We start from the raw sequence: 12,131 nt of genomic DNA on the forward strand, positions 1-12,131 counted from the left end.
GGGTACAAACCTGGCCGATGGGTCGGCCGAAAGGCTGACTTAACGATTAGGAAGTGCATACACACTAACCAATCATTCTACCGATGTTTCTGCCCTGTCAGCTCTGACATCACAACGGAGCAGGAATTTGCCCTCCCAGTTGAGATGTCAATCACCGCCAGGTTCCTGCAGCAAGTGCTACGTGCGGACGGTGGGTCGCAGTTAATCTGTGAACTGGCCTTGGGGAGGTTGTCCAGAAGGTCGAATCCACCACCTTCCTCCCCCATCCAGAAAACTGCACTTTTCCTGGTTTATTCTGGAGCACGAGGCTTCAGAATAATCACAGACGAGTTGTTCCACCTACCGCGTGGACAGGAGCACTGTGACATCGTCTGCATAGGCCACCACCTAGAGAGTAGGACCCAGACCCAGCTGCACCCCCCCCACAATGCCGCTCTCTAACCTTCTTATGAAAGGGTCGATCGCAAACACATAAGAGGGGGCTCGGGGGGCATTCCTGGTGGACTCTAGAATCCTCACGAAAAGTGGGACCTACCCAACCATTCTCAATTGGGAAGCTTTCCGCCGCCATACTATATATTACTTTCAGCCAATTCACCACCCGCTCTGGAACCCCATACCTTTCCAGTATGGCCCATAGGTACTAGTGGTTGACTCGGCCAAACGACTTAGACTGGTCCAGTGCCAGCAAATACTTTCCCCACAACACCGCTCAATGGCCTCCCAGATGACAAGGACAGCACTAAAAGTACTGCGGCCCTCCACCGTGCAATACTGAGAAGCGGAAAGCAGTCGCTCAGCAACCTCAGCTAGACTGTAAAAAAAATATTTTTGCCAAAATCTTTCCATCTGTGCCAAGAAGGGCTATGGGGCGCTAGTTCACGCTACTGGTCATCACGGTTTGCATAAGCATAGAGCAAGTTTTGAATAAAAACACTCTTCCTCCCACCTTGTAGAACCTTATACCTTCCCCACTGATAGTTGCCATTTGGGAGATACACTATTGTTGCTACCTACCCGGATTTTACATAACACTCAAAGTTCTTATATCAGCAAAAGCACTAGCTCAATCACCACTGTGTAAGGAGCCAATAAACTCTGAGGAGCTGGACAGTGACAGCCAAATGTAATAGCCCACAATTTATGGGAGACTGCACGATTCCAGCAAGATAGTCAATGGGTTTAAAGCAGCAATTAGTTTAAAGGCAAAACGAAACTAACGGCAGCTTTAAAACTAATGACTGTCTCTCTGGAATCGCGGGATATTACATTTGGCTCCTTCTGCATAACCAATCATAGATAAAAAAAATAAAACAAGTATATACGAGGTTGAAAAAAAGTTGCAGAAATAAGAGAGAGGAGAAAAAGCCCTGCTGAAGATAAAATAAGGACTTACATTGCTGCCGTACTCCTTATTCTCAAACATGTGTGTGCAATCATTCACAATCATCTCCAGGATCTCCTGGTTGTGATTGGCACACTTGCGGATCCTGTCCAGGTTAGAATGGAAATGAGGAACCATTTTTTGTTGACTTTTTGGCAGAGACAAAAATTGCCTTTCCGCACGATTGACACGCTCGTGGATGTGAGCTCTGAAAAGATAAGACAACAGGGGGGAAAGGGAAATATAATTTCCAGTTGGCACATAGCCATGTTGTCTAAAAATGTAGCACTACAGCCTAACTATTCGGTTACTGTAGACAAAGCTAAATTAGGTTCAATCTTTTCATAGTATCCCAGTCCTGGGTTTCGCTGGCTATGGGCCTGATTCAGAGATGTACAGAATGCCAATATTTACGCAGTTCAGTGATTATCTGTAAATTGCACATGCATCAAAGTACATTAATATAGTCGCTCAAAGTGAGTTTTTACTCGTAGTGTTATTGTTGTGGGAGGTAACAGGTAGGGGCAGCAAAGAACGCAGGCGTGTGGTGACAGTTTCCATGACATGTAATGGTCTGCGATCCCACATGTAATCAAAATGTCTCTGGTGTCTTACTTCCCATGGCCATCCTGAATAGCCATAGGGTTACTCAGAATTACGATAACCTAATGATCTGTGACCAACGCTGCGGCTGTGTATGCAGATGCTTGGGTTTGCAAAGCCGCAGGTAGAGTCTCAATACATTACTCTGTATCTGAGACATTTGCATATTTTCCCCAGCAGCTGCATACGCAGCTGTGATGACATTAGCGTACATCTCTGTATCAGGTTCTAAGCCCTAAATAATTTTCCATTTTCCATGTCTAAACCATAAGCATTTATTGAATAGTTTCTAAATCAAAGTAGACAAATCCTATCAAAAATAGTCATATTGGCAAAGCTCTTACCAAAAGATCTATCATTCTAAGGTCCCCATTTACTAAAGAGTTTTATCACCAAAACGAGTGATACATTTCACTGTGTATGATAAATGGTGCTCCAGCCAATCAGCTCCCAACTGTCAACTGTTAAAATAATGACAGTTGGGAGCGATCGGCTGAAGCAACATTTATCATACACATTGAAGTTTTGGTGATAAAACTTGTTGGTAAATGAGGCCCTAAATTTGCATTAAAACCTCAGAAAACTTTGTTTTTGGAGGTTTTCCGCATCACTTTAGGATCCTCTGAATGTATGATCAGGGCTTGCAACAGATTTCGGAGAGCACAAAGAGAATACTTCACTGGTTTACAGTCCTGAAATAGCTACAGCATTAACACTTTGATAGAAGTGCAATTCATCTCAAAACAGAATAGTCTGTCCAGATCAATAAGCACAGTTCTTAGTGTGGAACTGGACGAAATAACATTGCATTCAGGAGTGCAATTTTTTTATTTTGAAATTCGTAATTCATTTTGCGTTTGTATCCCTTGTATAGTTGCTGTTACCTATACACATGCATAGCACCACACTGCAGGGAATTGGAGGACCATTGCTGCCCACACGATGCACCCTGATAGGGGGAAGCCAGGAGGACCATACACCGGCAGCTCACGGTGAGGAGGGAATGCATACACTCACCCATAGCAGGAGAAGGTATTGATGATCTTCCAGAAGTGCTCCCGCTCCAGCCTCTCCTCCTCTTCCGGGCTCTTGCGCTGCCTCCGCTCGGTGTACACGCTGATCTCCAGCTCTTCCTCCTCCTCCTTCCCGGAGAGTGCACATCCCTCCTTCGTATGGGTACCCGGCGCACAGACCTCTAGCTCCTCTGGGTCTCTTCCCCGCCGCCGCCCTCTGCTGTTGGCTAGCATGATGTCCAGGGCAGACTCTGCACACGCTGCTGCCGGCCTGGTAAGGAGGACACACCGCCCGGTGCCTGGAAGCCGGAACAATGAGCACCACGTGACGTGACCTAGCCCAGGCACTATATGGGGCTGACAGCACCGATTATTAACGTGAACCCGTATTCTTCTCAGTATAGCAGGCAGCCTGGTTATGACGTCAAAAAAGGGTGCCTTTATAACTTACTGAGCGAACACTTGGTGATACCATATTAAGTACTGGCAAACTATTTTTAGCCACTGGCTGCGTCTATACAGCTCAAGAATGTATGACCAATTTCTTCTGGCACATAATCAGTGGACTTTCAAATGTAATATGAATACATTGCACACGACAATGTGGATCCATAATGATCAGTGCCAGTGGTCCCTATTTTTTAGGGTCACTTCAAAGTTTTAAAATAATTGTGCTAGAAAATGTAGTTACTGAATAGATCCTTATTTTTCATTTTTTATTTCACAGATTGCACTGACAAATGTCTTTTATTCTGTTTATTTAGTAACATTCGTTCTACCTGTACTTAGCGATTCATGACTTTAAAGAGTATCTTTTCCCCTCACAAAATGGTGCAAGCCTCAGCGAAAGGAAAAATATGGGTTTACTGCTAGACAATTAGAATAAAGCTAGGATGGAGATTAGCCTTTCACTTACACTGCTCTGAATGAGATGAAGCTGTGTGAAAGCCTGCTCTGGTTTTGATTTGGAGGAACTCGACGTTGCCACTGCGGCTGTGTGTTTTTGCGTAGCCGTGGCAATTATATGCAAATGCTAGTTTCAGCCTACCCCTTGTGTATTAGCGTGCCGGAATGTGCAACTTTCAATGCCTGTGCACGCTGCAGCACCACCGGTGGCTCTGAACAATCCACCATTGGTGCACCATCGACACTTGGATCAGTCCTGTGGCAGGTATAGTGTCTACATCTGAACGTGGCCTCTTTGGCTGCGGCTTTGCGTATGAGAATGTAGCAACTGATTTTTTTGTATTAATTTCAAGACACCTCATAGTCACCACCTAAAAATGGCCATGGTTTTCCCATGCCAGTTCTGATTCCAGCGATGCCGTATGCAACTGCATTTGTGCTTACACTGATGGGTTTCCAGAATATTTTGCGCAGTAACAAATAATCGCTCAACCTTGTGAACTCGGGATTACATACACTTAGGCCCTGATTCAGAGCCGCTCGCAAGCAGCCCGATGTTTAGGCACTGCGCATGCGCCGTGTCTGGCGTGCGCGAGCTCCGCCGAGCGACTGAAGTTCAGTCGCTACAGGGCTCGCAACAAGACGGGGCAGCTGTCGATGGTGAGTGACAGCTTGCCCTGTTTTGTGGGCGAGTAAGGGGGGTGGGTGGACAAACGCAGGCATTCCCTTAGGAACGCCTGGCGTTTGTAGGGAGGTCTTACTGACATCACTACTGATGTCAGTAGTGGACTTCCTGCTCTTTTAGGCACCTAGACCCTACCGTAGGGTCTTGTTGCAAGGTCGATTATCGCGATGGTCTCCTGGCCTCTCACACAAACTGTGGGTGGTCTCCCACAGCTTTGCGAGCGGCCAGAGATAAAAAAAAAAATGCCCACAATCCCAGCGTGCGGGCAGCGGCAGCAAGCGGCTCTGAATCAGGGCCTTAGCGTGCATCTCTGAAATAGGCCCTCTGTGTGGAATAGGGCTGGCCTTCGACCATCGATCGTCTAATGACAATGAGGAGTGATTTCACCATTGATGGGATGCTACCAATGTTAAAACATCAGTGGTTGATCCCTGATGGTGATCTGCGGACTCTGGGCCTGATTCAGACTAGCTCGCGAGTGCTATGCGTTCGCAAGCGGGTCGATGGTGGCCCAGTGCACATGCGCATGACGGAGCCGGCTCCATCGTGCGCATGCGTGAGACCCGGATAGCGACGGGCAAGCCGTCGCTCCGGGTCTCGTACCAAAGGGGGTGTGCTGTCGATGTTGAGTGACAGCACGCCCCCTTTGGTGGGCGGGCAGGGGGCGTGGCTGCCCGTCTGGGGCCAGCCCCACTGACATCACAAGTGAAGTCAGTGGGAGTGCTTTCGGCTCTGTTAGAGCTGAAAGCACTCTGGGGCTTGCGGCAACAAGACCCTGCCACAAGGGTCTCGTTAAAAGCCCGATGGTCGCGATGGTCTTGACCATCGCGACCATCTTTCTGGCCGCTCGCTATAGCTGTGGGTGGTCACCCACAGTTATGCGAGCGGCCAGGAGGCCGCTCTGAAAAACAAGAAGGACGGCCCTGGTTCAGAGCGAGCGCTCTGTCAGAGCGTCCGGCTCTGAATCAGGGCCTCTGTCTGCACATGTGCTTAGCCTAACCATCAGTGGGTCACCATCGATCGTTAATTACAGATTGTGAAAAACCCTCGACTATCAATTGAAGAGCAATAGATGATCACTTTTGTGCAAGTGTGAGGCCTGTGTATGCTTGCAATCACTTGAAGTGGAGACAGATAAAGTACCAACCAATCAGCTCCTAACTGTAAAGTGACATTCACTTAGTAGTCTGGTTTTCTCTCACTGTTGTGATATCTCTTCCCCATTCCCCCTTTCTGACTATCACCTTCTCCACCTCTGTCTCCTAAGGCTACTATCACTAAACGTAACATTGAGACTATCAACATCATTCCCTTATCCTCCATGATTGACTCTCCCCTCTCTCTCTCTTGCACTCAATAAGCCGCTTCCCTATACATTGACTCCCTTACTCCGGCAATCACTACTCACGATCGCAGACCTACACCTCAACCCTGGCATTCTAAATGCACCAAATACCTACAAAAATGTTCATGTACACCCGAGCGACAGTGGAGGAAATCTCACTCTAAGGCAGACTTCCTACATTTCAAGTTTATGCTCTCATCCTACAGTGCTGCCCTTTCCCCTTTCTAAACAATTATATTTCAAGAACCTCATCTCCTCCCAGTCCTCAAACTCCCTGGCGTCTCTTTGCCACCTTCAACTCAATTCTCTGCCCGCACCCTCCTGAATCTCTGCCCCTGACTTTGCCACCTGCTTCACCCCTAAAATTGACTCCATACGTCAACATCATATCCCACCAACAGGGGCGGATTGGCCATTAAAGTCAGCGGGATGTTTCCCGGTTTGCCGACCAGATTATGGGGCCGCCTGTCTCCACTCCCCAGTAGCGCATCACTCGGGCTGGGCCTTGTATGATTGACAGCCCCAACCTGCGAGTGGCTCCGCCCCCTGTAGCGTGTCTTTTGCACTTGATACAGCCCACCACGTCACTAATCAGGGCCTTCTTGGATAATTGACAGCCCGCCGGCGGCCCGGCACCTATCAGCAACCCTGCTGACCTGTAGTGCATACATCAGTCTGTGCCTTCACAGCCACTAGCAGCCTGCCGGCCTCTGGAGGGGCCGTTGATAATGTCTCTTAAAAAATATCTTCCTATCACATAGAATTGACAGCAGCAGCGGTTCTTATTAGCCGCTGCCGTCCGCTATTCCAATCCCCACTGTGCTGTGCCTCATCTTCACACACTGCTCAGCATAGGCTGCCTGTCACTGAGGCTTACCGAGCAGTGTGTGAGAGCTCCGCTGTGCCTGTGTCCCTGAGCGCAGGTGCCTGTTCCCAGCCAGCAGTCCTCCCCTGCTCTCTCCTTCCCTCCTCTAGGAGCCGGATGCTGGACTTGTATTGTAAGGCAGTCACTGTGGTACGTACTCTTATGCCAATTTGTAACTGTATATGAATGGATATGAGTGTATGTGTGCATATATGTAGCTATGTATATGTCTAGTTCCTGTCTGTATATTTGTGTATGTATCTGTATATATGTACCTACAGTATGTTTATGTGTATCTTGTTTCTGTTTATAGATATGTGTACCAAAATGAGTGCATGTGTGTATCTGTATATGTATGTGTGACTGTATGTATATACCTGTGTATTTATATATGTATGTGTCTGTATGTACCTATGTGTATCTGGTAACTATATGGATATATGAGCATGTATGTGTGCATGTTTGTACCTGTGTATTTTGTATATTATTATTACCAGTTATTTATATAGCACACACATATTCCGCAGTGCTTTACAGTGAATATTTGGCCACTCACATCAGTCCCTGCCCCAGTCGAGCTTACAATCTATGTTCCCTATCACATGCTCACACACATACACACTAGGGTTAATTTTGTTTTGTTGGGAGCCAATTAACCTACCAGTATATTTTTTTGGCGTGTGGGAGGAAACCGGAGTACCCGGAGGAAACCCACGCAAGCACAGGGAGAATATACAAACTCCACACAGTTAAGGCCATGGTGGGAATCGAACCCATGACCTCAGTGCTGTGAGGCAGTAATGCTAACCATTACACCATTTGTGCTGCCCCATATGCCCGTATATGTATATTAGTGTCTGTATGTACCTATGTATATGTGGATATGGATATTTGGGTGTCTGTGTGTGCATGTACTGTATGTGCCTATGTATATCTGTATACAGATATGAGTGTGTGTATGTTGTAAGTATGTACAAATGTGTATCTATATGGCTGTCTGTTATTCGTATACAGCTATCCATATACAGTTACCAGATAGACATATACATTGGTACATACAGACACTCATATACATATACAAATACACAAGCACTAACATGCACACATAGACGTTTCGGGGTTCCCCCTTCGTCAGGGACAGCAGTTTTAAAAGAAATTAATCAGTCTATGGAGTGCCATCCTTTTTTCCTCTATCTATCTATCTATCTATCTATCTATCTATCTATCTATCTATCTATATATATATAATATGCTTTGCACGCTGCTTTGAGGACGTATTTCCTAGGATGTGCGGCTTTCACTGTATGCTGTTTTTCTCCTGTCTCAGATACATTGTGAACATGACTGTTGTTCTCTATTAGCCATTACAATTGGTATTGAGAATGGTTCTGATTAAGAACTGAAACGTCGACCTAATCAAAGGCTTGATTTAACCAATGTCAATGGATGTAACTTACATTAGATAGAGTGGGTCAGCATGAAAGGCTGACACTGCACGATCTGTTGGGTCTGTTAAGTCTGATTTATTATTCTGGCATCCAAGGAGGCAGCATCAGAACAATTGCGTGACCATCGGACATCTGAGTAACCCTCAGATTACTCACGGTGTTTAGCAAAATTACGCTGCCGGGGCCAGTAAAGCTGTGTCCAAGGAGGCAGGCATTTGGCTTTGGCACACCCAGAAAACGGGGCCGACAACCCCCCAGCAGCATGTCAATCATGATACGGCGTTTGGGACACAGTGAGCAATCTTGCAGAAAGAGACCTGCACATGCACAGATCTCTAATCCCACCTACTTTGCTGTTGGCTCCGCCTACAGTTAATTTGGTGCCGCCTACATGAGGCCACTTCCACAGATTTTTCCAGGGCCACTTTTAATCCCCAATCCGCCCCTGCCCACCAATATAGAAAATAGCCAGTGGCTGCGCACAACCCTTATACTAAATTGATGTATGCTAATGAGATGTCAAAAAACATAAGGAAATTCATAAAGGAATCGTGTTTAATGCTGCTAATAACAAGGTCCTAAATACCAAAGGTTCTAATCAATCATTGATTACATTAAACAATGGTAAATAATAATGGTCATATATGTGAATGAAAAACAGATGTCCTGTTGAGGATATCAAGCACATAAATGAATTCAATGGTAGTGTTCAATAAACATATATAGATTTAAATATTGATAGACAAAAACTTAAAGAACAAGAAAGTCACATATGCCATTTATCCACCTGTATCTTCCTACTGGCAGTCTGTAATCCAATATGAAGGGGAAAATGATGGGAGAGTAACGTCTGAAGAGATCTAGCGGCGTCCCGCTAGTCTCAAGGCTTGTGGCAGTCTCCTTTCTTACCGATGGCTTGATGATCGGGTGTCTCAGTCCATATTCTATAAAATCATTTTATACATAATGCAATCCATTATCTCTATTGGATAGCACTAGCAAGCATAAACAGCATGACTTATCACCATGGCAACCCAGGGCCTATCTAGATACAATACCTGGAAGCCCCTGTCTATCACTGTGGTAACATAGGGCCAATCAAGGAATACTGACGTCATCTCTAACCTATCAGAAGGAATGCAGCTGTATTTAACTCCTTCAAACCATACAGCCAATACTACATGCTCGCAGAAGAAGACAACGCAGGTCGAAACGCGTTGGAGATTGACACCCTTAGACTATATTCATCACAGTGCCGGACCGCCTATATCCACCCACCGCTGAGACACCCGATCATCAAGCCATCGCTAAGAAAGGAGACCGCCACAAGCCCGCTATCAACAGGACAAGGAGAAGGGACAGGAAGCGGAGCCCCTCCGGGTAAGTATCCTCTGTTGCGGGTCATCGTCCACGGCCCCCGGCTCGTTTGAGCCAAGACCGCTGTCACGTCCCCTTGCTGGCGCACTTTGGGCGCGCTCGCGGTCCTGACCCTGGTTGCAGGGACAGTGTCCGTGAGTGTGCGGCACAGTGCACCGCAGCACAGAGAGATCCCCTCTGTCGGCTCCAGCTGGATGTCCCTGGACCATAAGAAGAATCCTCCCAGGCAATGCGCACAAAGACTGATTCAAAGGTACTGTTTATTGAGACTAGCGGGACGCCGCTAGATCTCTTCAGACGTTACTCTCCCATACATCAATTTAGTATAAGGGTTGTGCGCAGCCACTGGCTATTTTCCATATTGCTTTTCGTTGGATGAGGTCAGACATCCCCCAGGGCAGAAGCACACTTTTTCTTTGAAGTCCACATCATTTGCATAAGGTGCGCTAGACCACCATCCCGCTCATTATTATCCCACCAGACCTTCAGCATCCCGCACCCTTTTTTGCCAGCCTATCCATCTTACCAAAGATGACTTCTTTTTCCCCCGTATCTGGAGATGAAGTCATGGCTTTCATTCGATCTTCCCACTCTCCACCTCCCCCCTTGACCCTATCCCCTCTCTCCCTCCTGTGCTACCTCTCTCCTGCCTGTTATTATCTTGTACACCATCTCAATCTCTTCCTCTCATCATGTTCTGTCCCTCTGCATTCAAGCATGCCCTTGTCTCCCCCATTCTTAAAAAAACTACCCTTGATACCAACACTCTCTCCAACTACCAACTCATCTCTCCCATCACCTTTTGGCTCCAAACTCCTTGAGTGTTTTGTTTACAACATCCTTTCTTTCCTCCCACTCCCTGCTTGACCATTTTCAGTCTGGCTTCCATCCTCTTCACTCCACTGAAACTGCCCTGGCGAAAGTCTCCAATGACCTCCTTGCTACAAAGTCCAAGGGCCATCACTCTCTGCTCATTCTTCTCCTCCTCTCTGCTGCATTTTGCACAGTGGACCACCCTCTCCTCCTCCAAATCTTTCACTCCCTTGGTCTACATGATACTGCCCTCTCCTAGCTGTCTGCCTGTCTTTCTGACCGCTACTTCTCTGTCTCCTTCCATGGTTCCACCCCCACACACACTTAGGTGTCCCCAAGATTCTGTTCTTGGACCACTCCTATTCTCCCTCTATACGTCCTCTATAGGTGAGCTCCTCGGCTCTTTTGGCCTCCATGTCATCTGTATGCTGATGATACTCAGATCGGCTTTGCCTCCCCTCATCTCTACCCCTCTCTCCTCACTCATATCTCCAACTGTCTCTTTGCTATCTCTTCCTGGATGTCCCAGCGCTTACTTAAACTTAACATGTCTAAGACTGAACTAATCATCTTCCCACCCTCCCACATAACCTAATTTCCCACAATTTCATTAGCTATTGACAGAAAAAAACATCTCCTCTAGCCCCCAAGTGCGCTGTCTTGAGTTATCCTTGACTCCTTCCTCTCCTTTAAACCGCACACATTCAGTACCTTCGCAAGTCCTGCTGTTTCCAGCTCAAAAATATTTCCAGGATCAGACCCGTTCTCACCCTGGATGCTACTAAGACCCTCATCCATTCACTGGTCATCTCCAGATTGGACTACTGTAACCTCCTATCTGGCCTCCCTGACTCCCACCTCTCTCCACTCCAATCTGTCATCAATGCTGTTTCCTGGCTCATCTTCCTCTACTCTCCTACAAGCCCTACACTGCCTCCCCTTCTCCTATAGAACCCAATAGCTTCTCACACTTACAAAGCCCACACCTATTCCTCTCCCATTTACATCTTTGACTATCTCCTGCCCACCCTCTTCGCTCTATAAATGAATGCTGTGTTTCCTGCCAACTGATTACTTCCTCACACTCCCGCCTCCAAGACTTTGCCGGAGCTTCTCCCTACCTCTGGTATTCTCTCCCTCTTCCTGTAAGTCTCTCCACCTGTCTACAAAAGTTCAAACGGGCCCTCAAGACCCATTTCTTCACCCAAACCATCCATCTCTCAACCTAACCCTCTGTCCCATGCTCATTGTCTGCCCCATCTGTGTCACCCGTCTATCTGCCCCTCCCCTTTAGAATGTAAGCTCTCATGAGCAGGGCCCTCTTCTGCCATGTGCTTTTCCTTCACAAACTTACACTACTATATACTCTTACAATGACACCTAATCCTTGATTTCTGCCACCCTGCTACTTATTTAAGTGTTATGACCGCTGGGGCAACAATGTTTATATACCATGTACTTGTCCTGCATTGTTTTGTTCTGTAAGTCACTGTTTTCTTGCTCTGCCCAACTGTTTATATACTGTACATTGTTAGACATTGCAGATACTAATAATAAAAATATTAATAATAATAATAATACCTGCTTCTGACACAGATACACTCCTATTGAGGAGAGTTAATACATAAAAGGCCATTAAAAGGCTTGTCACTACCTCCTAGTGACTCCTCTTCATAGGAGATAGATATGAAA

At 46.6% G+C, this 12,131-nt stretch overlaps 1 protein-coding gene across 2 annotated transcripts in view; it reads right to left on the minus strand.

The window, feature by feature from the left end:
* CARNMT1 (carnosine N-methyltransferase 1) overlaps positions 1-3,423 on the minus strand; it is a 54,087-nt gene extending 50,664 nt beyond the window's left edge. For both annotated transcript variants that reach the window (XR_015875824.1, XM_088464048.1), the window contains exons 1-2: positions 3,005-3,423; positions 1,397-1,592 (exon numbers count right to left, since the gene is read on the minus strand). Coding sequence is in view for 1 of the 2 variants with exons in the window: in XM_088464048.1 (XP_088320174.1) it covers positions 1,397-1,592; positions 3,005-3,234 (426 nt within the window). In the remaining variant the exon portion in view is untranslated. The remainder of the gene's footprint in view (positions 1-1,396; positions 1,593-3,004) is intronic.
* Positions 3,424-12,131: the final 8,708 nt, after the last annotated feature.

The sequence above is a fragment of the Taudactylus pleione genome, unplaced genomic scaffold (assembly GCF_031769625.1).
Source record: "Taudactylus pleione unplaced genomic scaffold, aTauple2 ptg001573l, whole genome shotgun sequence".
NCBI lineage: Eukaryota > Metazoa > Chordata > Amphibia > Anura > Myobatrachidae > Taudactylus > Taudactylus pleione.